General features: G+C 36.8%; 2 protein-coding genes across 2 annotated transcripts; one reads left to right on the plus strand and one right to left on the minus strand.

Moving 5' to 3' along the window:
• Positions 1 to 10,843: 10,843 nt before the first annotated feature.
• On the minus strand, positions 10,844 to 11,870 carry LOC108319448 (uncharacterized mitochondrial protein AtMg00860-like). The gene is made up of 2 exons (XM_017550589.1): positions 11,674 to 11,870; positions 10,844 to 11,021 (listed from the first exon to the last, which is right to left on the minus strand). The coding sequence occupies exons 1-2, from the start codon at positions 11,868 to 11,870 to the stop codon at positions 10,844 to 10,846; spliced, it is 375 nt and encodes a 124-aa protein (XP_017406078.1).
• A 12,033-nt stretch (positions 11,871 to 23,903) lies between these two features.
• LOC108319446 (receptor-like protein EIX1) lies at positions 23,904 to 26,947 on the plus strand. Its single transcript, XM_017550587.2, has 3 exons — positions 23,904 to 24,408; positions 25,265 to 26,086; positions 26,445 to 26,947. Exons 1-3 carry the CDS (start codon positions 23,904 to 23,906, stop codon positions 26,945 to 26,947), a joined length of 1,830 nt encoding a protein of 609 aa, XP_017406076.1.

Genomic DNA, 26,947 nt, shown 5'->3' on the forward strand with positions numbered 1-26,947 from the left:
AGCATCAGGCAGCGCTCTCATAACCAGGGACTTGAAGTTTGTAAACTCGATTCTCAAGTCACTGTAATTTTCTCTCAATTCATGATTTTCCTGGTCACGTTGTTGTAGTAATTGTGTCAAGCGCTCGATGGTCTCGTTAGTAGTAGTGGTGGAAGAAGAAGGTTGGTGCTTCAGAGTACCTCCTCTTGATGTTGTATAGTTTGCAGCAAGTTTTCCTGCACCGACATTCGTCCCTTTTTCTTCCCATCAACGACATCGACCCAGCACTGTGTCCTACGGATGTCGTCGTCCTCATTAGTCGCATCATCCGGTGTAGGAGTTGACCCATGTTCGGATCTAACCTGTGAAAGTCTTGCAGAAAATTCTTCCTATTAAAAGCAATGTTAGGGAATGATACAATAACATAATGAAAAATTAATATTAGTACCATTGTTATTTGATTACATGAGTCTTCCGAGATCTTTCATCAACGAATTGATTAGTGCCCTTCCGAACATGAGTCTGTGCAAAGACCTCATCAACATGGACCGCCCATCCCAAAGCTTGTGCCTGTAACATAATTTAGAGTTAAAAGTGTACATGAAATAAAAAATACATAAGTTATATATGAAAGAAACATAAAATCATTGAAAGTTTACCATACGAATGGCATGCTCATGAACCGTGATCGACCCACCAGTATGCAGGGTGCCACCCTCTTCAGAAGCTTTGTTTCTCTGGGTTGTAGCACACTTATTGCGAAACTCTGCTGAATTCCAATGAGCGAGTAAATAGTTCCAAATGTGCTCGCCCAACCAGTAAGGGTGCTCCCCTGCATTGTGGGCATCCCTAAACATCTCTGACAGCCGATGAGATGCTTTCATGTGGAAATTATTTTGTATTTGAGTTTCATGTTCAGGTTTCCATTGCATCTTCATCTGTAACAATAAACAAAACAAACATTGATTAATAAACATACTAAAATAAGAATGACAATTAGTTTAATTGGTTGTTTACCGTAAAACGCTCCCAGAATGGCTTTTTGTCATCTACATGTATTGCTCCTCAAATAGGCCATGGATTCAAATATTGTTACTTAATTAATCGTGTGATGGCCTAGGAAGGAACCTTGGATGGAATAAACCTGCATATAAAGAAATAAAAGTCATTTGAAGTAAGACAAACTTTGAACATCAACATTGTTAAAAAAGGGATTAAAGTCTTACCCTTTACCATATGGCTCAATCCATGGTCGATCATGGAGGGGCGGGTTAACACCATCACCATCACCAGCTAAATCTGGATCAACAGATGGTGTGGCAGTCTCATAAGGCGGTATAGAAGATGAGGAAGGTATATAAGTAGGGTCAGAGGGAGAAGTAGGGGTAATAATCATAAGGGGAGGAGTGAGGGTAATAATCACAGGAGGAGGAAGAATATTTGTTATAGGGGTAAGAGGAGGGTATACTGTAGGGGTAGGAGGAGGGTGTACTACATGGGTAGGAAGAGGGTGTACGACAGGGGTAGGAGAAGGCCCCACAGATGATGAACTAGGGGCAGCAGTGATAGGTAGTGTAGCAGGCACCCTAAGTACATACTTTGGTGCCTTTCGTTGCCTCTTTTTAGGCCTTGCTACTCCCTTTCCTTTATCACGACATTCTGAACCTTCTCCTGTCATGACTGCATTCAAATGGTTACAAATAAAGTGAAAGAATAAAAAAGTATAAGGAAGGACAAGTACAAATTAATGTGAATGTAAAATAGTTGCATACAACTTTTAAGATGGTATTTTGCATAACTCAATTGGAATGTTTTTGAAATGCTAGTTAAATTTGCTACAATAGATGTCCAACATTCAATCATCGTCATCATCATCTTCATCTTCTTCTTGTTCTTCATCATCATCATCATTATCATTATCTTCTTCTTCATCATCATATTCTTCTTCTTCTTCTTCTTCTTCTTCTTCTTCTTCTTCTTCTTCTCCTTCTTGTCCTCCTTGTATTGGTGCTTCTAACTCATCTCCATCACCATCAGGGTCGTGCAATGTGGTTATACATTCAACTTCAATAATTTGTTGTGGTTGTGACATTTGGTCAAGTTGGTAGACGACATCTTCCTCAACCTCATTTGGCTCAATGCGACCTCTAGGCTTGGTTTGTATTGCAATAGCCCAACCACGTTTGTCAATATTGCGGTGGTGGATATTGCACATAATAAACCTGTCTGACATTAGTTGGTAGAATGAAAGGATCAAACGGTCGATATCTTAATCTCAGGTGGAGTTCGACAATGTTAAACCTAGGATCCACTATAGTACCAACTCTAGAAGGATCAAACCATTCACAATAAAAAAGTACTACTCTGTTTGGAGAAGTAGTACTACTTCTACTAGTGTTGTACTCTAGCTCATATATTTTATGAATGATGTTGTAGAAATCATCATAATAACCCTCTGTACTCTAGCTCATACACACCACAATTTGTTGTTTTCTTTCCTTTAGACCACTCATGTGTATGGAATTTGTAACCATTGGTGAAGTAAGTTTGCCATTCTTTCACACATCTCATTGGCCAATTGGAGAGATGTCTTAACTCTTGAACCGTGGGAGTTAATGCCTGATTAAAAACCTACAAAGATACCAACAAAATTTCAAAGCAAGAGTCAAATTAACCTCGCTCAAAACTTGGGAAAAAGTACGAACCTGATTTCTAAACCATTGAGGAAACTCTGAGTGTATTCTAGCATAAGCATTTCCTTCTGCGACTTGCTCAGCCACAAGAAATGAGCTGGTACGAATGAAATGAATTAGTATAAAAATTTAAGCATTGCAAAGGTAGGAGTTGGATGATGACATACTCAAGGTATGACTTAACTTCACTACTATTGATTAAAACATGGACATGAGCAGAGTTGAATTCAGCATCAGTTAACCAATGAGTAAATTCTTTGCCTGCATGACACCCTGATTTTCAAAAAACTGACAATTTACCTTCACATAGTTCAGCTTTCCATTGCATTTCATTTCTAACATTAGTGGGGGACAACATGAAGTTTTTAAAATAATGTGAACAAAAATACGTTGTCTCTTTGTGCAAGTAAGCTGCACAAATTGATCCTTCTACTCTAGCTTTATTTTTAACTGAACGTTTGGATTCTCCCATAAACCTTTCAAAGGGATACATCCACCTGTATTGCACCGGTCCCCCAAGCCAAGCTTCATATGTAAGATGAATTGGAAGATGCTCTATTGAATCAAAGAATGCAGGAGGGAATATTCTTTCTAATTTGCAGAGAATAATTGGAATATTTTCTTCCATCTTTCTTAGGGAATTTTCCTTTAGTGTCATGCAACACAAATCTTTAAAGAAGTTACTAATTTCTATCAGTGGATTTAACACGTGCATTGGCAAACAACTGAAAGCAAGAGGGATGAAAGTCTCCATGAATACATGACAATCATGACTCTTCAACCCTTGAATAGTAACGTTCTGAACATTGGGACATCTGGACAAGTTAGAAGCATATCCATTTGGCATTCTAAGCTCCTTGATCCATCCACAAACTATTCTTGCCTCGTCTTTTGACATGGTGCAATTTGCTTTTGGTTTGAACAATCGGGCGTTAGCTTGCGCCTGCAACTCTAAGTCTTTTCGCCCATAATAAAAAGGTAAATCTTTTCTTGCTTTGTCATTATCTTTTGTTTTTCCAATAACATTCATAACCGTGTTGAAGACATTGTCAAAGAAATTTTTTTCTATGTGCATGACATTGAGGTTATTTCTTAGCAAGTTGTCTTTCCAATAAGGAAGATCCCAAAATATGCTTCTTTTAGTCCAATTATGCCACTCCCCAAACCCTTCTATCCTATTCTGACCACATTCAGTGACTTTTGGCAAGTCTTTCACTCTTCTCCAAATGTTTGATCCAGTCAACTTCGACGGGGGCATATCCGTTTCAACTTGCCCTTTGCGAAATGCCTTTTTGTTTCTTCTAAAGGGGTGATCAATGGCCAAGAATCCTCGATGGCAGTCAAACCAACTACTTTTACGACCATAACTCAATTGGAATGACTTTTTATGCTCCATGCAATGTGGACAAGCTAATCGACCATGCGTGCTCCAACCAAATAACATGCCATGAGCTGGGAAGTCGTTAATAGTCCACATCAAAGCTGCCCTCATAATGAAATTTTGCTTCCTTGAAACATCATACGTCCAAACACCATTCCATAGCTTCTTCAAATCATCAATCAAATGCTCCAAATATACATCAATCGCTGATTTGGGATTAAATGGACCTGGTATTATACACGTTAAAAACATGTAAGGCTTTATCATACACATCTTAGATGGTAGATTATATGGGGTAACTATCATCGTCCAACATGAATATGGTGATGCAGACGCCTGAATGTACGGCGTAAACCCATCAGAGCATAGACCAAGTCTCACGTTACGCGGTTCACTGGCAAAGGATGGATGTTTACGATTCAAGTGCTTCCAAGCTTCACCATCAAAAGGATGACGCAAAACTCCTTGAGTTTTGTTACCATCATGCCATGTCATGTGTTGTGATGTTTGCATTGAAGTAAACATTCTTTGTAATCTTAGAATTAGAGGCAAGTAGAACATGGACTTTAAGGGAATTGGTTTTTTTTGCCTTCGTCCTGCATGCATTGTATGATATCAAGGGGAGCCATAAAACTTGCATTCAACCAATAATGCATCATTTTGGCCATTATCATAGTCATAGAATAACATACATCCATTAACACAACAATCAATCTTCTTGGCTTCCAATCCCAACTTTGAAACACATCTTTTGGCTTGATAATAATCTTCGGCATAGAATTATTTGGTGGGTGTCAGATCTAACATCAATTTTTTGCTTGATAATAATGCTTGATTGGAAACGTTCCAATTAGATTTACCAGCCATTAGTCTAATCCATACTGACAATTTTGACTCAGATGAACCTTCAAATACAGGTTAATTTGCCTCTGTCAGTAAATTGTAAAACCTCTGAGTGGTTTCATTTGGACACTCTTCATCATGATTATCGTTTGCTTCTTGTTCAGCATCTCAACGAAGAACATTGTTGACCATCTCTTGCATATAGGCAAATTGATCTATCTCATATGTATGTACAATTTTATTCGAACCTGATGCAAGCCAATTTTCAGCTGCAGTGCAGGTCGAAGGAACTTCTTCAGCATGAAATGTCCAAACCGTGTAATTAGGCATGAACCGTTTTTGGTATAGGTGAACTTTGACGACTTCGTCTTTCAAAATCCTTGTACATTCGAACTTGATGCATGGGCATCGAATCCCTCCATCAAGAGCATAATATTCATATTGTCGACCCGTCTCCACAAACTCATCAACTCCGATGACAAAAGCTTCCTTCAAACCTCTCCTTCCGCTATAACAATGGTCGTACATCCATCCATGATGGTTGGGAAAATGGGACATGTTTTGTGAGAAGCCAAACAAAGATAAACTACTTTAGACAAAACAACAACATTCCATGTGACATAAGTAATCAACCTATTACTACTTAAGTCGAACATGGAAGGCAATTTGACCACTACTGTCATAGGCATACAATAAGGGCATGCAAAGAGAACTCCTCAGTATTGAAATGCCTTAGACATCCTCAAGGGCTATGTATTAAATTTGGGGGAGAGAACTTATTATTACTGAAATTCTCTTTTATAGAGTACTTCAACATATTTTGTAGGTTCTAATTGTTTACACTACTTTCACCCTTCTCTTTCTATTGAGAATGTGTGTAGTACCATACAATATATAGGAACATACAATATATACATCAACATACAATATATATACATTAAGTAAAATTAGTCTACTTTAGGATATGATGACTACATCAACATACAATATATACATTTAACAAGTTTAAACTTGTTAGGATATGAAGACTACATATTCTTAGCCTAGTTTAGGTCAATTTTCGTGCTGATGTTATTATGTGCTATTTGGCAGTTTATACAAGTGCTAAAAGTTGTTTTAAACTTGTTAGAACATTCAAATTGAACCCAAATTCATGTATCTGCAAAATAGCATATTCAAACCTCATTTTTTAGTGAAATTGGGAAGTAGAAGGGTGATTATGCTAAACAGTTTGGTTTTGAACCCAATTAGAGTTCAAACAAGTTTAAATTGATGAATTAAAGTTTCTGAATGTATTACCAAAGTGTTAAAATCAGTTGTGCACGAATTCACTTTTAAAACCACTACTCTTGGGTCAATTCTTTTGGTGCAGAGCTAAAAAATAGAAACTGATTTGCTAGAACCATTCCTAGGATCTAATATGTTCTACAACCATTCCTAGGATCTAATTGTGTGCTTCCTTCATTTCTACACCCTTTTTCATTGCTTTAAAGATCTTTGGCTTCCTAAGTGTCAATTTTAAAACCTATTTTAGGTGCAAAATCTGGTGTAGTTAACTAATCTGTTTGGTGATTATTTTGGCTGATTTCAAGGGTGTTGTGAAGGCCAATTTGAGCACTCAAAAGAAATTTGTTAGTGGAGTAAATCTAAGAGCAAGGTGTTGTAACTATTTTTGTTCAATCTTTTCACCATGATTGATATCTTTGTTGTGTCTTAGGCCATTTAACATCTCCTAGCTAATATTCTGTAGCTAGATCTAGTGAATTAGGACTTCCATTAGCTTTGTTTGTGTTGTCCAGTTGGTTCCAGTGTGTGTTTTCAATTCTGGTGCTAATTTTGGTCTAAAAATGCTGCATAATTGGCTACAGCAGGTGTGATTTGAAGCATCTGGCTGTTTCTGTGCATTGTGAATATTTGAACAAGTTTATTTTACCATTTCAAGCCTGTGTGCACTGTTCAAAACCATCAATTTTGAGCCTACATGCAAAATCACTTCCTAAACCATCCATTTTGCTTAAATCTGGAAGTGAACTAGTGTTTTTCGAGTGTAGTGTGATTCCTTGTTGTTTTTGTGTTTAAACACCTTTAAATTGATGATATAAAGTTGCTTGAAGCATCACTTGAGCTTTAGAAACACTGCCACTCATTTTTGGGTTTGAGAGCACACTTTTAAAGCCATTTTTATGGTGCAGTTTTCATTTTTAGTGCTGTTTGATTTTGTATATTCTTTATATTTCAATTCTGGGTTGGAAAGATCTGGTTACATGTTTCCAAATGGAATTATAGGATCAAAAAAGTATAATCCAATCATAAAAATCATTTGAAAACCAAGCAATCCAGCTTCGAACACTAAAAACCGAAAATCACAAAAATGTGCACTTCTTTTGGGGACTTTCGTCAAGCAGTTGCGTTTTTATCAAGCACCTTACTGCATTACTTTTGGCTCTTTGTTTTTTATTTTTCTTCCATGTTTAATCTGATCTAGTGCCTCTTCTAGGTTCCCTTTGTGTCCCTCTATTGATTCAAAGCTTAAAATCATTTGAAATCCACTTGTTTGGCCTCCAAATTTTGCCACAAAGTCTGTTACCCAAAATTCAAATCTGGTGCAATGCAGATTTTTGCTGTGATTGGTTTAGTATGTGGCAGGGTGCTGTGACATTTTTTAGTGAGGCTTCCAAGTCCAGAATCCTTGTTAAAAGAGGGTAGCATACTAGAAAGTGGAAGAGTTGCTGAATTGGACAAAGAGGTAGCTCTAAAAGTATCAATTTGGCTTCATTTTCATCAGCATTTCACCAACTTGGCACCACCTTTTCCATTGTCTAATTTAGGTGAATTGCCACTTTCTCACCCTTTTAGCAAACTTTTTTAGGTTCTAACAACTCAAACTTTGAGTTTTACCTAATTCTTTGCTTTTGACTAGTTTCCTAGGTTCATTTCACTATATTAGACTTGTTAGGATGTTAACATTATTTAAAATGAATCTACATTAGGTGAATTGACAATTTCTCACCTTATAAGTACACTTTTTAGAATCTAAATACTCAAACTTTGAGTTTTAGGTTATTCTTTGCTTTTCACCACTTCACTAACTTTATTTGATAAATTGAAACATGTTAAAACTCAAAATTAACTCAAAACCAAACTGCTACTCAAAATCAGCTTTCTACTTCCCAAAATTGACTCAAAATTGGTGGTTTTGGAAGTGATTTTGTGGCTAAGGCATTCTGACACTTTGGTAATCATTTCAACAGTTTTAATTCAACAAAATACATTTGCTTGAACTTTAATTAGGCACAAATCAGAACTACAACTCAGATTCACTTTGCAAGTTCCAAAAATGGTTGAAATATGATGGTTTGACATACTAAATTGCATACAGGTCATTCTAACTTCATATCATTGGTTCTAACAGCTTTAATACATCAATTTGGACTTGTTTAAACTTCCAAACATCACAGAATCACAGTAGAACAAATAATGACCTGTAATGACTCAATTAGGTACATTTTACTACACTTTTCAAGGTTTTAAGTAGTGTGATTTTCAGTTTTAGGGAATTCTTTGCTTTTGACCACTTTCCTAGCATCATTTCACTACTTTAGACTTGTTAGGATGTTAACATTACTTAAAATTACTCTACTTTAGGTGTATTGGTAATTTGTCACCCTTTAAGTGAACTTTTTAGGTTGAAACTACTGAAACTTTGAGTTTTAGGTACTTGTTTGCTTTTGAGTAGTTTCCTACCTTCACTTGACTACTTTAGACTTATTACGATATTAACATTAGTTAAAAATACTTTACTTTAGGTGAATTGCCAATTTCTCACCTTTTTAGTAGACTTTTTTAGGTTCTAACTACTCAAAATTTTAGTTTTAGGTACTTGTTTGCTTTTGAGTAGTTTCCTAGTGTCATTTCACTACTTTAAACTTGTTAGGATATTAACATTAGTTATTGTTAGTCTACTTTAGGTGAATTGCCTTTTTCTCACCCTTTTAGTAGACTTTTTTAGGTTCTACATACTCAAACTTTGAAGTTCAGGTAATTCTTTACTTTTGATAAATTTCCTAGCTTCATTCTACTAGTTTAGACTTGTTAGGATGTTAAATATAGTACTCTTTTTAGGTTTTAGGTAGGCAAATTTTGAGATTTTGCTACTTGATCTAATTTGACATCTCTCTTAGCTTCATTTAAGTACTTTAAACTTGTTAGGATAAAAACATTATACTTTCTTTGGTTATATTAGGTTAATTTCGAAATTGTCACCTATTTAGAACACTTTTTATGTTTTAAGTACTTCAATTTTGAGACTTCACAATTGAAGTCCAAATTCATATGTTGAACTTGGACTTTAGAGTTGACTTTCACAATTAAAGTCCAAATTCATGTCCAGGTTGTTGGAGACTTTAAGAGACATATCTTTTAACATGTTGAAGGCCAAATTAATCACTAGAGTGCCCTTAACCACTACCATTTGGAGCAAAGTTAATAAAGTTTAAGCTAAGAGATGGTCTACTTTAGCCTTAGTAAGAAATTTTCAGTTTTAGTTAATATATAAACTATAAAACAAGTATAACTTTGGTTCCTCCTTCTAGTTTGGTAACTTAGGGGATTCAAGATAGTATATAACCAACATAAATGCATGTTGGTTCGTCCTTGTACTCTACTTCATCCTTAGAATTACTCATTTTAATAATGAAGGTGTAAATTCAAAGAAATTTTTAAGCGTGTCGTCATGGTCTTCTTCCAAGAGGGCATTTCGGTGGAAGGGTGAGGAACAAGGTGTGGAGATTATATATAAGAAGAATATGCAGCACAGAGAAGACAAGAGAGGCGAAAGAGAAAGAGAGATAAAAGGCAAACAAAATTTTAGCTATGTCTAGTAGTTGCATGAAACACAGGATGTATTCTAGCTATGTCTAGTAGTTGCAACTTATAGGACACTTTCCCCACCTGCTACACAACTTGAAAAGGGCCAAAATAACGTGCTGAAAGTTTGGGATGCAATAAGGATGGCATCGAGGATTGCCTATGAGGCCTTAGCTTTAGGTAGACCCAGTCTCCCACCTTGATTTTCGCCGACTTCCTCCTTTTGTTTGCATGCTTGGTCATAAAATCCTGGGCTCTACTCAAATGAAACTTTAGCTGTGTAAGAGCTTCATCTCTTGTTTGCAACTCTTGGGCAACTGCTTCAACTGGAGTTTCTCCCGGTATAAACCTGCTCAGAGATGGTGGAGCCCTACCATAAACTATTTCGAAAAGAGTACACCTGACAGCTCCTTGATAGCTGGTATTATACCAATACTCAGCCCACGACAGCACCACAGTCTAGTTTCTTGGCTTCTCCGAAGAGAAACATCTTAAATAGCCTTCAACTATTCAGTTTATCATGTCAGTTTGACCGTCCGTCTTAGGATGGTATGCAGTACTCATCCTGAGCTGAGTCCCCTGCATCTTAAACAATTCCCTCTAAAACGTGCTAAAAAACAAAGGGTCACGGTCATTGACAATGGACATTGGAACCCCATGCAGGCGAACGATCTCCTTAACAAAAATCTCTATCACCGTCTTAGCCGAATAGGGGTGTTTGAGTGGTAAGAAGTGCCCATATTTGCTCAGGCAGTCTACCACCACTAATACAGCATCGTAACCTTGGGATTTTGGAAACTTGACAATGAAATCCATACTTACTTCTTCCCAAACAACATTCGATATGTAATGGTTGTAACAGTCCCTAGGGAGATGTGGTCAGGTACTTGTGTTGTTGGTACAGTAAACAGCTTGCAAGAAAATCCGTGACAAACTTCTTCATTCCCCTTCAATACAATAATTGGGCAACCGTCCTGTACGTCCTATACACCCCCAAATGACCTCTCATTCGGGTTACGTGGAACTCGGCCAGTAGCTTTGGAATCTAGGCCGAATTTGCAGAAAACACCATCCTTCCTTTTTAGTGCAATCGGTCTTGCTCTAAAGTAAAAGCTACATGAGCATTATCATTCTCCTTAAGATCTTTAACCACCTTCACCAACTCCTCATCCAAATCTACTTCTTTTAGTATTTCTTCGAAGTCTTGCCAATACAGTCGTGCAATCATTCTCAACTCCTTTTGATGGGGAAGTGCATGCCTAAAGAGAAGTATACTAATGACATTTAAAAGAATGAATGGAAAATAAAAGCGAAAAAGAGAAAGGAGGAGGAAACTTATGACTCGTAGACACGCCACTTGAGAGAGAACTCAAAGATAAGAATCGAAGAAGGACCTCCACTCACTTTGCGCAAGATAAGGTCTGCCCAAAATGGACTAGACACAGAAAACTATCTCAAGAGGAATGCAAATTTGCAATTCAACTCAAAGAATTCATTCAATTTCGAACTTAATCCAAAAGGAGACCCTAAGCATTTTTATATAGCCCTTGGAGTGAGTTTGGAGAGTGAAAGTAAGAGATGTGGGACTTCTAGTCTCAAGGCCGGCCAATAGCTCCTAAGGTGCTTTGAGTCCCACATTGCTTAATTCCCTTCATCCTAAAGGGTTTATAAGCCAACTAGTTCTCCTAAAGTTCAAAACAAAGAAGAAAAGTTATGCTACCTTGCACTTCCATCTAAGATGCCTTTCTTCCTCTTCTTTTCTTTTAAGACCAAGCCATGAGAGTCCCACATTGCTTGTCCTTAAAGGAGAAGAAGGCTTTATAAGAGTTTATTCTACTAGAACTAATGTAAAGTGTGCAATATAAATTTCTAAATGTTAAGATTGGTGCCGAGGTCACCGCCTCCTTCAACCTTGACATTGCAGCTTTGGCCCATTCGATCCAAACAAATTGCCCCTTTTTCAACAATTTTGTTAGGGGTTTGGCTATCTTGCCATAGTCCTTCACGAATCTCCTATAATATATTGTCAAACCCAAATATCCTCTCAAAGCTTTTAAATTTCTAGGATCCTCCCACTCCCGCACGACTTTGACCTTATCTTGGTCCATCTCTACACCTTTTTCCGAAATCTGATGTCCCAGATACCAGATCTTTGTCCTTACAAAGTCACAATTCTTCTTATTAGCCACCCACGTACTCTACTCTAACACCTGTAACACAATTTTGACATGGTCCAAGTGTTTCTCCCACACCGAGCTGCACACTAATATATTGTCAAAGAAAACCAACACAAACTTCCTCAAATATGGTTGCAACAAGCCGTTCATGGAACTCTGGAAGGTGGCCGGTGCGTTGGTGAGGCCGAACGACATTACCAAGAACTCATAGTGACCTTGATGAGTCTTAAACGCGATTTTATGGATATCCCCCTCGCCCGTCTGAATTTGATGCTACTTGGCCTTTAAGTCGATCTTGGAAAAATATCTGCCCCCCCTCAATTCATCTAGGAGCTCTTCTATCACTTGAATCAGAAGTTTATCCAGTATAGTCGCACGATTCAAGGCTCTATAATTTACACATAACTGCCAACTACCATCCTTCTTCTTGACCAGGATGACCGGGCTGGTGCAATGGCTAGTTTTTGGCCGTATGACCCCTACCCTTAACATGTCCGCAACTTGTTTCTCTATTTCTCCTTTCATTAAGTGCGGGTACCTATAGGGTCGTATGTTCACTGGATCAACCCTTTCGTTAAGGGGAATTTGGTGTACCATTCCCCGTTCGGGTGGCAACCCTCTCACCTCCTGGAAAACCCCTAGGTGTAACTTCATAATCTCTTCCAGTTCCCTTTCTTGCTCCTCTGTCAACTCTGTATGCCCTTCTTTGTCTTCCCCCTTGCCGATCTGACCCAAATCCCACACTAGGGTCTAAACTTCCACCTCTGTCAACTTCAAAAGAGCTTTAGATTTTATCAACCGCCTAGCCAAAGTAGGATCTCCTCTGATCTTCACCTTCTTCCCTCCCTGACTGTAAACAATTGTCATGTCTCCCCAGTTCAACCTTACTTCCCCCAATTTCGCCAAGCACTCTACCCCAATATGATGTCTACGCCTCCCAACTCGAACAAATGGAAGTTCTCCTCTATGGTGGCTTCTTCTAAAGTTATGAGAACCTTCTCACAGCACCCACTAGTTTCCTTCCGTTGCCCATCTTCCAGGCTCACCTGATAAGGGGGTGTCTTTCTAACGGCCAAACCCAGCTTTGCCGCCAGCCCCTATTAATAAAATTGTGGCTCGCGCCACTATCTATCAATACCATCACATTTCTCTCCCCAATTCTTCCCTCTAACTTCATGGTCTTTGGTTGGGTTAAACCTTTGGCTGAGAAGGCTGATAGTTCCATCTGCCGCTAATCCCATTCGGTCATTCCCTCCTCGTCTCCCTCTTCATCCTCCATTAGGATTACCACGCGCAAGCTCCGTAAGGGGAAATGGTGGCCGAGCTCAAAAGGTCCCCCACATCGAAAACATCGCCCCTCTTCCTTTCTCTTCAGGAACTCAGGATAGGGTAGGTTCCTCGCTATTCGGCCCTTCTTATCGCTTCTTCCAATACCGCCTGGTCTTGCGTTGGTACTAGTCGCGACTCCTTCTTTTCTCATTGACCCTGTAATCTTCGGCCCTCTAAGTCGACTCAAATTAGGACTGGGACTAGGATCATTTCGTATCACCGCACTAGTCGCGTGTGACCAAGATTGTGAATTCTTGGTCCCATTCCAACTTCCTCTTCTCGCTCTCTTCGTATCATCCTCCACTTCTCTCGCGATTCTCATCGCCACCATCAACTCTTGGGGATTGTGGGTTTTAACCTAACCCTTAATGTCATTGCATAGCCCGGCAAGGAAGTAACCGAGCATCTGCTCCTCCGAAACTCCACGGGTTTGCCCCTCAAATATCTCAAAGTCTTGGACGTCTTCTTCGACTATGCCCTCCTGTCGCAGCGTCGCCAGCCTTTCAAACACCATTCCCCGGTATCGTCCTCCAAACCGCCCGATCATGGCTGACTTAAGGCTCTCCCAAGAACGATTCTTGGCCTTTTCCTTCCAGAACTTGAACCAATAACCTGTGCTGCCTTCCATGCTTATGTACGCGAGCCTCACCTTCGCTTCCTCCGCCACACCTTGAAGATCAAAAAACCTTTTTGCCCTGTTTATCCAATTTAGAGGATCCAACCCTTCGAACATGGGTAATTCAACCCTCTTCCGCCAATGATTCTGCCCTTCCTGATGATCGACCACCCCTCTTCCTCCAATTTCCTCCTCACGCCGTTCTTGGTTATCGTTTACGAAGGTTTGACTCCCATTTGAATGTCCATCATTGTTGTTAGCCTGCACCCCCATCATCCTCATTAATTCTTGCAAGTCCCGGCACACTTCGGCGGATTCCGCCTTCATCCCTTCCATCGTAATCTCCAAAGCCTCCAAACGTCCCTCTGTGCTTCCCTCCATCTTCACTTCGCACTCCCAAATTTGATCTCGTAGGTCAAACTAAATTGTTAGGTTTGTATGGATTAAACCTAACCAAAAGAGCAATCGGACACCCAATACTCACACACAGAAGACCAAAGAAGGTTAATCTTGTATTCACAGTAGAAAGAATACAATGTACAATCTCAATTGGGAGCCTAACCTCCCCCACAGGGTTAAAACTCCTGTCAATTCACAACTGTCAAAACGTAACTCCAAACAATACAAGAATTCTATTTATACAATCCCTCTTTCTTGCTTCTCCTAACTGCCTAGGCAGTTAGACTATTAATGCTTCCCTCTTCTCACATAAATCGTTCATTCTCTAACAGAGTAGCAGAAGCTATATTGCGCAAAATTGCAATGTCATCAGCAACCAAAAACTTCTTACCCCTCAAGGGTTTGTGAGACCCTGATGAGTTTCCAACATCTTGTGTTTCTCCATGATGAACAAGAGTTATTTTCGCCTTCGATGCTCGTTTTCCCTTCAAAAACTTTTCACCAGTTTGGAATGTACTTTCGACAGTTGAAGAACAGACTTGTGATCTGTCCAGCAGAGGAGACATGTATTTCGACAGACCTGGATCCTTGTAAGTGTTCGATGTAGTTCTCTCATTAGCCATTTCCCTCTTAGCTCTACCAGAATTGCATTGCCAAGAACCACCAAATTCAGGAAGGAGCTTTATGGTTTGGAACAAACGAGTACCATGAAATGGTTTGGATGTGACGATGTCATCTTGATTAAGGGCCTTCAAGTTGATTCTACCGACAAAGGGCTTATCCAAGCACATATTGAAGTTGGACACAATCGGGTAAAGCTCAGAAAATGGTCCTGCATTTGCATCAATCACAACAAGGATGAAGCCGGGAGAAGCTCCCATATTAGTTTTCTTGAAAACTAAAGGCATGTGTTCCATCCATAGAACTCAAAGAAACTCTTGTGGCTATGTCGAGAGAACTATGAGGTGTAGACCAATAACTCAAATCCGAAGAACCTGGATAATTTTGGCCACTAGAATACTTAGCCTTCAGCTTGATCTTCCTCAGAGTATAAAACAAACCTTTTCCTGTATTCAAAACTTTCACTTTGATCCCTCCTAACCTCTCCATGAACCTTTGTGAAGTCCTTTGGCGCTCTTCGTCAACAATCAAAAGAACCACAAGGGAAGCCTCAGGCTTTGGACTAGACCTGCACATTCGTAACTTAGGACTCATGGAACAAATTCTAGGAGAACCAGAACACGAAGCCTGCATAGTCTGCTGCTCCTCACATTCTATTTTTCTGTCTCCTAATCCACAACCAACACCCTCCCTTCAGCTACCATCTGACACTGCCTCATTCTCACATACACTGAGAACCACATTGAACTTGAAGCATGTCCCTCTTTCCCCAGTATCCTTCTCCACAATTTCAATATCTTCATGCATCAAACGCACCTAAAAAAATCACATAACATTTTTTGTAATGAAGACAAGACTTTCGAAAAGCCAATCAATCATACATGATTTTTATACAACTTTTAAAACAATTACTATGTGGCACAATGAACAGATGATTAACAATTGTTGGCAATCAGTAATACATACCAGCGACTGCACAATCCCGAGTCCCAAGCCTGTTCCGCTTGGCCAAGAGCAGTATCTTGGATTTGGACGTAATTCTCAAAAACACACTTGTAATTCTCTTTAGGAATTCTTTTTCCTGTGTCATCCACTTCAAATATAAAATCCATAGAATGAGGATCTTCTTGGATTCAACGCGTGGATTCCACGTCACTACGTGGTTCAGTTTTGTTACAAAATAAGCATGATAAATATTGCTTGAAACCAAACTGGTTAAAAGTGACTGTGGAGTTCTGCAGTAGTTTTGGCTTCCGAGTGCATGCGAGTACCTCTATGTGTCCCTCATCAGTAAATTTCGCAGCATAGCTCAGTAAATTACACAAAACTTGTTTTAGTTTGCCCCTATCACCTTTCACGCGTGAATATCCCACTACGGAACCGTTACAGGGGTTCAACACCAGATCTACGACCTACTCGCGAGCAGTAGAGACTCTTCACGCGATTTTGGTGGACGAAAGCTGCGAATCCCCACTTTTAGAGGTGAAAAACAAAAGATATTCAGCTTTTTGACAACAAAAGTGGTCAACTTGAAAAAACAATATTCTTCGACCTTAATTACTATTAAAGTATAATGCAGATTCTAGAAGCATAAGATAGAAGTACTAAAATGTAATAAAAATTTTAGAATATTGTAGAAAAACTTAAGATAAAAAGAAAAAATCAAGAATATACTATATAAGTAAAATTTAGAACATTTCACATGGCTAGCATGTTCTAGAATAATCTATGATCTATAAATATACCTATGCACTCTACCATTTAATGCATGAAAGCCAACATCTACTACAACTAAAAAAAACTACAACACTTCTTCTACTATCTCCAAATTTTCTAAACATCTCATTATCTCTACATTTTCTCTATCCCATCAACTATTCCTTTGACAATACTAACGGTGGTACTAGAGCTACGTTCGGTCATCTACTGGGCGTAGATAAAATTTTCACCTACTTCAAACAAAATTATAACTCCATTTTATACTACTTCCAAAATATTTTCTCAACTCATGGCAACTACCAATCAAACATCCTCAATTCCAGTACATAGTTTCACAGGAGAAAATTATGTTTTCTGGAGTGTCAAAATAAAGATATTCTTCTGCTCTCAAGATTTATGGGATATTATAGAAGAGGGATTCACTATTCCATAAGACATCTATACTCTTACTACAGCTCAAAACAAGGAGTTGAAGGAAAACAAGCAGAAAGATTCAAGGGCTTTATTTACTCTTCAACAAGCAGTTGATGACACAATTTTTCCAAGGATAATTGGTGCCACGAGTGCAAAGCAAGCTTGGAACATAATACAAGAGGAGTTTCAAGGAAGTGTGATGAGATACGCAATGTTAAACTTCATTCTCTAAAACGAGAGTTTGAATTAATAAGAATGACGGAATCTAAGACTATTAAAGAGTATTATTCTAGAATGAAAGAAATAATTAGACAAATGAGAGCCTATGGGGAAAATATTCTTGACAAAAAAATCGTTGAGTAAAATTTTAATTTCTATTCCCCAAAAATATGATGCAATCGCAACCGTGATTGAACAAACAAAAGATTTGGCTACATTGTCAGTAACACAACTAATGAGCTCTCTTGAAGCTTATGAACAAAGATTGAAAAGACATGAAGAAGACTCGGTTGCAAATGTCTTTCAATCAAAACTAAAATTATAGTCTTAGAATAAAGAATATGAAGGAAATAAAAGTAGAGAAGAAATTTCTAGAAATAAAGAAAATCCTAGAAGCTTCTCTATGACTCGTCAAGGAAAAGATCCTCCATGTGGCATATGTAAAAAGACAAGTCACTTGGAAAAAGATTGTTGGCATCATGGAAAACCTCAATGTCAATATTGCAAGAAATTTGATCACATAGAGAAGTATTGTCGTAATAAAAATAAACATCAATTAAACTTTGAGGAAGAAGATAATCAGGAGAAAATCTTATTCTATGCCAATCAAGAAATCTCCTAGTGGAGAAGGGAATTGGTAGTTGTATAGTGGACGCATTAATCACATGGCGAATGATCAAAGTATCTTCAAAGACAAATAAATTTGTCAATGTCAAAGTTCACCTAAGAAATGACACCACAGTGGAGTCTCGTAACAAAGGAACTGTCATGGTGGAGACAAAGAAAGGTAGGAAATTCATTAAGGATGTTTTACTAGTTCCCAATCTTAAGGAGAATCTTTTAAGTATTGGCCAAATGATGGAGAATGGATATTCTCTTCATTTTGAGAAAGATGCCTGCAAAATTTATGATAGTAAAATGATAGAAATTGGCCAAGTAAAAATGGAGAAGAGAAATAGAAGCTTTCCTTTAAGCTTCAAACCTGGAACTAATATTACCATGAAGGTAAAAGTTGATGACTCATGGCTTTGGCATAGGAGATTTGGCTACTTCAACATGCATGCCTTAAAGCTTATATATCAAAAAACATGATGAGAGATCTTCCATGCTTGAAGGAGAATAACGAATCATGCGAAGGATGTTTCCTCGGCAAACAACAATGATTATCATTCTCGACAGACAAAGTATGGAGAGCAAAAGACTTATTGGAGTTGATTCATACTGACATTTGCAGACTGATGAGAATGCCTTCACATCACAACAACGGGTATTTCATCCTCTTCATTGATGACTTGTCTAGAATGACATGGGTATATTTCTTAAAGATAAAGTCAGAAGTCTTTGGAGTATTCAATAAATTCAAGGCCCTTGTTGAGAAGCAAATTGGAAAACAGATAAAAGTAGTTAGAAGTGATCATGGAAAGGAGTACACATCTCAGGATTTTGACAAATTCTGTGAAGATGAAGGCATAGAGCGACAACAAAATGGAGTGTTAGAGAGAAAGAATCGCATAGTTATGGAGATGGCAAGATCAATGCTAAAAGAGAAAGTATGCCTAACACTTTTTGGGTTGAAGCAGTCTACACGGTAGTTTACATTCTAAACAAATGTCCAACTAAGGCAGTCTAAGACAAGACTCCTATTGAAACTTGGAGTGGAAGAAAGCCATCAGCTAAACACCTACGAGTATTTGGATCTATCTGCTACATACCTGATCAAAAGAGGCATAACACTAGTACAAAAACAGCGTATAACGTCACGCGTTCAACGTCCAACCACTAAATAGCCAACGTTAAAAATGACCGGTGGCATTTTTGTAAATAAATGCAATTGTAGAACGTCGAAGCCTCATTGAATTTGATGTTCTATGATGGTAATTATTTAAACGAGCGCGTCATTTTGTTTCTTCTTTCTTTTAAACAACCAATAGTATGTCGAATCTTGTAGGGGTTCGACGTAATATTTGTCAATCAGAAGCCAAAGAGTCACCCTTTTTAATTCTTTTTTCTTTTTTCTTTTTTCTTTTAAATAACAAATAATACATCGAATTCTGTAAGGGCTTCGACGTATTATTTGTCAGCCAGAAACCAAAAAGTAACCTCTTTTTAATTCTTTTTTTCCTTTTCTTTTAAACCACATATAATATGTCAAATTTTGTAGGAGCTTCGACATATTATTTGTCAGCCAAAAGTTTCCCCTTTTTAATTTGAGCGGGAGATTGAAAATTCATTCACTTTATCTTAGCACGCGAGACCCTCTTCTCTTCTCAAACTTTTCTCAAACGAAGTTTGACGACCATCACATGTAATCTTTCTTTCATTTGATACAAATGCATGTTAATTAACTACTTTATGTATAATTTTAGTTTTTATTTTGACCGTTTATTTTCGTGTTCTTGTCCTTCATAGACGCGTTCTACTTTCTCTCTCATTGGTGGAAATACTTTATTCCGACGAACTCACCTTTTGAAGGTCAATTTTCGTTTTCGTTTTCGTTTTGAAGAACTTGTTTGTTGTTGTTTTTTGTTGAACTTGTTTATTGTTGTTATTTGGTTGAACTTGTTTGGTGTTGTTGTTGTTGTTTGATTGCACTTGTTTGTTGTTTGTTATTGTTGTTTGTTGTTGACACTATACTACACGCTAGTTCATGCTTTATAAAATACTAAAAACTGAAATTTGTTGCTTTTCTGCTTTTCAAGTCTTGTAGAGTTGTAAAAAAAGATTACAATTAATTAAAAAAACAAAAAAATTGTTTAGCGTCGAATATTAACAAAATTCAATGTCAATTTGATTAACGTCGAATTTTTTAAATTCGACATCAATTTAACGTCTCTTGATATTGACGTCGATCCTAATTCGACGTGAAAGGCCAAAAAACAACGACGTTATACGATATTTTTGTACTAGTGTAAGATTGAAGAAAAGACTATATGAGAGATATTCTTGGGATATAACACACAATCAAAAGGCTATCGAGTCTACAACCTATAAACGAAAAAGCTCATCATTAGTCGAGATGTTGAAGTTGATGAAAATGCTTCTTGGAATTGGGAAGAAGAAAAAGTTGTTCAAAGCAACATTTACTTCCAAGGCAATAATCTCAAAAACAACGACGTTATACGATATTTTTGTACTATAGTGTACTGCCCAATAAAAGACCAAATTGCAGATATTTTTACGAAGGCATTACCACGACCAAGATTTGAACTGCTACGCACTATGCTTGGAGTTATCAAATTTGCATTAAGGAAGAGTATTAAAGTATAATGCAGATTCTAGAAGAATATAAAAACTCCTAAGGTAGATGTACTAAAATTTAATAAAAGTTCTAGAATATTGTAGAAAAGCCTAAGATAGGAAGAAAAAATCAAGAATATTCTACATAGGTAAAATCTAGGACATTCCACATAAGTTGTGGCTAGCATGTTCTAGAATAATCTATGGGTCTATAAATATCCATGTACTCTACCATTTGATGCATGAAAGCCAACATCTACTACAACTAATGACAACTACAACACTTCTTCCACTATCTCCACATTTTCTAAACATTTCATTATCTCTACATTTTCTTTATCCCATCAAGTATTCCTTTCACAACCTCAAAATACTAACAATTATGATAAGTCAATATATGTTCACCAAAGAAAATCCCAATGAGTAAGATAAGTCCTCCACGTCTCTACGCCTCCAGGCCGCAGTCCAACCAAGGGAAGACCAATATGAAGCCAAATTGACGAGTATGGTGCGGGAAAGGGGTTTGGGAGAAAACGATTATGGTGAGCGGAAGGGGTTTAAGAGGAAATGAAGGCAACGTTAGGGTTTGGGGGAGGGAATTAGATGCAGAAGGAAATGAACCGCCATAAATTTTTATTTAAAAAATAATAATAACTGCGATTTTACTTAGAAATCGCCGAAAATTATTTGGAGCTTTTAAAACCGTCGAAAAATTACCCCTCCTAAAATGTATTATTTTTGTAGTGTTAATTGAATTCATTGTGTTCTATGCAGAGATTCAAGACTCATGTTCCATTTCCTGACTTCTCCATTAATTTCATAATGAAAGTCGTTGTAGAATATATAATATATTTGTACAATAGTATGTAAGTATTAGTTATAATATTATGTAAATTAGAATAGGAAAACATTGAGTTTATACGATTATAACTCTCTATGTTATGGTTTGTATTTGTGATGTACATATTTTATATAGTATGCAAGTCTTTTTTTTTAGATTTATGTGATGTTGTCACAAAAACAAAACCACATGTTTAAAAAAATGCAAACTTTAGACAGTAGTTGTGGTAAAAATCGAGGCAGAAAAGGTTCAATGCCCTCGGTTCTTGATCAAACTGTAGCTATAGACCTTTACATTAAAAAAATATTTTAAAAAAATGAACCTATAACAATTGTTCATCTAGGAACCGAATCAGAAAAGGGTCTATGACAATGGCTGTAGTGGGAACCACTACCAAAAATCTGAAATTATTTTTTTAATTTTTTTTCGGTTTTCTTATACCCGAAGCAAATTCTTCCATTTTTGGCTTCGGTTCTGATCTGATTTCAAACCCCCTCCCTCCCACCCCCACTTTTTTACTTTGTCTTAATATGTTTCAGTTTGTGAACCACTGCCTATTGTCTAAAATAACTGTTGTCGCATCCTTTCGCGACACTAGTGTGAGTAGTAGATTACTCTTTATCCAAAATGCACAAATTTAACCAATTTAGAACACACAATTTTCCTTTATTACTTTTCTATATAAATCTCGTCACACTTATCTCCTTGATCTAATATTCTCAAATTCATCTCCTTCATCCACATTAATATCTTTAACCAATTCAGCACATCCAATTTTTCTCTATCATTTTTCTATATAAACCTCTTCATACTCATCTCGTTCATCTCATCTTCTCACATTCATCTCCTTCAATCAACCTCATTTCCTTCGACCATCCTCATTTCCTTCATTCACATTCATATCTTTCATCCACATTCATTTCTTTCTTTCACACTTATCTAAGTCACTTATAACCGTCTTCTTCATGCATACTTCTACCTCTCCATTTATCTCTTTCATTCATATTCATCTATACTCATCTCCTTCATTCATATTCATTCACACTCATCTCCTTACATTTCATTCTTTCTTTTGATTCAATTCATCATTTTTTTTTTATCTATTTCTTTTATTTTTAAATTTTGTTTTTATTATGAGAATGTAAACACTATACAGGAAACCATTTATTTCAAATTATTGTCATCAGCGTCAACACTAAATTAAATAAACTTCAAAATAAAAATGCATTAGCTTAGGCTCAGTCAGCATTAAACTATTTTAATTAAAAACTAATTTAAAATTTAGTAATGAATTAATGTTAGTTTATCCGGATTCGGTTTTAAAAAATCTGACATTAATGAGTTAATATTCATTATTTAGAATTCCTTCATGTAACACAAATTTGACTAATTAGTAGTTTTAATTATTAACATCGACTTTTTACTAACACTAAATATTTATTTTTCTTACAATAATCACTTTTTTAATATCCTAAATACTTTTTCCCGATAAAATCAGTTATGATTATCATTATAAAAATAGAAGAAACTGGAAAGAAAAACTAGAAACATTTACTTCCTAATATGTCATAACAATTATTTTTTTGTATTTGCTTTTCGCAATCCACTATTTAAAGCATACCTTTCTTTACTGGTGGTTGAATAATTGAATGCGTACCATTAAAAACAGCTTAGCATGATATCTTAAAATATGAATAAAGAAAAGTGAAAGAAATATCTCGTGGGAAACAAAACAAAGGCAATTTATATTGACGTTTGTATAGACATGTACACATTGTAATTTAGACATTCACATATAAAGTCATCAACAAGTGTCACATGATAAAAAAAATGACACATTTCAACGTTTTGAGAGATGAAAATCAAGATAATTGTAGACTAATGGAAAAAGTAAGAATAGAATAGGGTAAACGTGAGTTTCCTACTTTGAGGATAGGTTTAAATATTAATTTTTCACCACTGAGAGAAGTGCTATGTCCCCAAACTCCACTTTACTTTGTGAAATACTATACATACCATGTGATAAGCATGATACATTTATATTCCTGTGAGACACCCAATGTATATGTTAAATGAATAGAACAAAGATTACTGTCTGAATGAACCACGCGATACCATATTTAAGGAAAAAAATGTTGTGCAAAAGTATGTAATGTTTGAAGCAAAAGCAACATTGTGTTTCACATTATGAAATCTTCTTCTTTAATATTTTTTAATTACTATTTTTAATGTCATGAATTTACTCTCCATACTTTTTTGTCTGGTTGTCTTCACCCTTAGCTATACAATCGTCAATATAAATAATTTTGCATTTGCTTAACATCACCACAAGAAAAACTCAGATTATAATTCTCTCTTGCATTGACGTTATCTTGTCTTCGGTTAAGATTTTCCTTTCAGCTAGCTATAATGAGACGTTACTTTCTGACAACATGTGCTCTTCTGCTTTTATTGCATGCAACAGAATTTTGTTTGGGATTCACAAGGTCAATCGTAGGTGCTGAAGCAAAGTGCAGAGAGAAGGAGAGACAAACACTCCTCAACTTCAAAGAAAGCCTCATAGATGACTATGGCATACTGTCTTCTTGGACTCATCATCAAAATAATACATCTACTTGATCTTCGTTGTCTGGATACACTATATTTAACAGGTGCAATCAATCTCACTTCATTGATTCACTTGCAATACATTCGACATCTAGACATCAGCAATAATGATTTTATGTGGATTCACATCCCACAAGCCATTGGCTCTTTTACCAACTTACGATATCTCAACCTCTCATTTTCTTTATTGAGTGGGAAGATTCCTTTCCAACTTGGAAATCTTTCACTACTACAGTATCCAGACCTTGGAAGAAATAGTCTTCTTGGACCAGTTCCTTTTCAGATTGGGAATCTTAGACAGTTACAATATCTTGATCTTGAAGGGAATTCTCTATCAGGAGAAATCCCATTTCAACTTAGGAATCTCAAGCGGCTACAATATCTTAATCTTGCAAGTAACACTCTTTCTGGAGCTATCCCTTTTCGGAATGGGAATCTTCCTCTCTTACAAACTCTTCGGATAGGTGGTGATTTTTATATAGAAACTGAGGATTCACAGTGTTGTCTAATCTCCATTCTTTAACAAGCCTTCAATTGACATCATTGCATTATCTCAGCTTCTCGCGCCAGTGGCTACAAGCTATCAGTGAGCTCATTCCAAACTTAGTAGAGTTGAGGCTTGTCGATTGTTCTCTTTCAGATACTAATATCAAAACTTTGTTTCGTTCTCATCCCAACTTTTCAACTTCTCTTGCTGTCATTGATTATTCTTATAATGTGCTAACTTCCTCAACATTTCAACTGATATTCAATTTTAGCCTTCATCTACAAGAGCTTTATCTCAGAGATAATGACATTGCATTGTCATCTTTTCTTTTTCCAAATTTTCCATCTCTTAATATACTTGATCTCTCCTTGAATAATCTAACATCATCAGTATTTCAAGGAAATTTTAATTTTGGCTCCCATCTACGGGAGCTTCGTCTGTATAACTTCCTATTTCCTCTGCTTCCACAATTAATTCTTCATCTTCTCTTGTCATACTTGATCTTTCCTCAAATCTATTGAAATCATCTACTGTGTTTTACTGGCTTCTGAATTACACCACGAATCTTCAAACCCTTTTACTTTATGGCAACCTGCTAGAAGGTCCCATTCCAGATGGATTTGGAGAAGTAATGAACTCTCTTGAACAATTCTATGCCTCCAGGAACAGACTACAAGGAAAGATTCCATCTTTCTTTGGAAACATGTGCAGACTGCAGACCTTAGACCTTTCAAATAACAAGTTGAATGGGGAAATTTCTCATTTCTTTCAAAATTCTTCATGGTGCAATAGACACGTATTTCAAAATTTGGATTTATCATATAACCAAATTACAGGAAAGATACCAAAAAGCATCATATTGCTATCTGAGTTGGAGGATCTATATTTGGAGGGAAATTCTTTAGAGGGTGAAGTCACTGAATCTCATCTTTCTAATTTTTCCAAATTAGAAACTTTATCCTTATCATACAACACATTGTCTCTAAGATTTGTCTCTAATGGGGTTCCTCCTTTTCAAGCAACAAGATTGAGTTTAGCATCTTGCAAGCTAGGTCCGAGTTTTCCTGGTTGGCTCCGGACACAGAATTCTTTAATGTCGCTAGATATATCTGATAATGAGCTTAGTGATTCTGTACCAGCATGGTTTTGGAACAAATTGCAAAATTTGAAATGGTTAAACATGTCTCACAATAATCTCAATGGTGCAATTCCTGATATACCATTAAAGCTTCCTTATGGAACCTCTATAATTCTGAATTCAAATCAATTTGAGGGTACACTTCCACCCTTTTTGCTACAAGCTTCAGGGCTTTTATTCTCTAAAAATATAATTTCTGATTTGCATTCTTTTTTGTGTAACCAAATCATTGCTCCGAATTTGGCAACATTAGATTTATCAAACAATCACATAACGGGACAAATTCCGGATTGTTGGCAATCTTTAGACCAATTACTATTTCTTGATTTGAGCAAGAATAAGTTGTCTGGGAATATTCCCATCTCCATGGGGAAACTTGTTAAATTAGAAGCGCTGGTTTTGCGAAAGAATAATTTAAGAGGTGGACTGCATTCCAGTTTGAAGAATTGCACTAATTTAATTATGCTGGATGTGAGTGAAAATAATTTGTCTGGTCGAATACCATCATGGATTGGAGAAAGTATGCAGCAATTGAGAATCTTGAACATGCAAGGGAATCACTTCTCATTAAATTTTCCTATTCAACTTTGTTATTTAAGACATATTCAATTGTTGAATCTCTCCAGGAATAAATTATCAAAAGCAATTCCAACATGCTTAAAGAATTTTAACAGCCATGTCTGAAAAGAACATCAACAGAACTGAAACTCAAGGCCTTATATATGGGTACAATATTACTTATAGGGAAATCTACGGTCCCTCCATGTCTTTTGACTACAGGCTTGACATAACGTTGGTGTGGAAAGGTGTGGAACAGGTGTTCAGAGATCCCTAATTGAATCTTAAGAGTATTGATCTCTCTAGTAATAATTTAACAGGTGAAATACGAAAAGAGATTGTGCATTTTCTTGGGATTGTTTCTTTAAATTTATCAAGAAACAATTTGAGGGGAGAAATTCCTTCTGAGATTGGAAATTTAAGTTCACTTGAATCTCTTGACTTGTCAAGAAATCATTTGCATGGGAGAATTCCTTCTTCTCTTTCTCAACTTGATTTCTTAGGAAAATTAGACTTGTCATACAACTCTCTTTCTGGAAGAATCCCATTGGGAAGACATTTGCAGACCTTTGAAGCCTCTTATTTTGAAGGAAATATTGATCTTTGTGGTGAACAACTCAACAAAAGTTGTCCTGGAGACTATTCAACCGCAAAACCAGAAGCAGCAACAGAAAAGGAGGGAGATAATTCTGAATTCTATGAAGCATTATACATGCATGGGCCTAGGATTCTTCGTAGGATTTTGGGGCTTAATAGGGCCAATTCTAATTTGGAAACCTTGGAGAATTGCTTACCTAAGGTTCTTGAACATATTGACAACTGA

This window comes from Vigna angularis, chromosome 8 (assembly GCF_016808095.1).
Source record: "Vigna angularis cultivar LongXiaoDou No.4 chromosome 8, ASM1680809v1, whole genome shotgun sequence".
Taxonomy (NCBI): Eukaryota; Viridiplantae; Streptophyta; class Magnoliopsida; order Fabales; family Fabaceae; genus Vigna; species Vigna angularis.

What these genes read in the sequence shown, in the direction of transcription:
- LOC108319448 (XM_017550589.1), bottom strand. Translation starts at nt 11,870, where the DNA reads ATGGACCAAGATAAGGTCAAAGTCGTGCGGGAGTGGGAGGATCCTAGA. An exon ending in GCCAAAGCTGCAATGTCAAG is followed by an intron (nt 11,022 to 11,673) that starts GTTGAAGGAGGC and finishes ACTTCTCTTTAG; the next exon opens with GCATGCACTTCCCCATCAAA.
- LOC108319446 (XM_017550587.2), top strand. Translation starts at nt 23,904, where the DNA reads ATGGCATACTGTCTTCTTGGACTCATCATCAAAATAATACATCTACTT. An exon ending in ACAAACTCTTCGGATAGGTG is followed by an intron (nt 24,409 to 25,264) that starts GTGATTTTTATA and finishes ACCAAATTACAG; the next exon opens with GAAAGATACCAAAAAGCATC. An exon ending in ACCATCATGGATTGGAGAAA is followed by an intron (nt 26,087 to 26,444) that starts GTATGCAGCAAT and finishes ATAATTTAACAG; the next exon opens with GTGAAATACGAAAAGAGATT.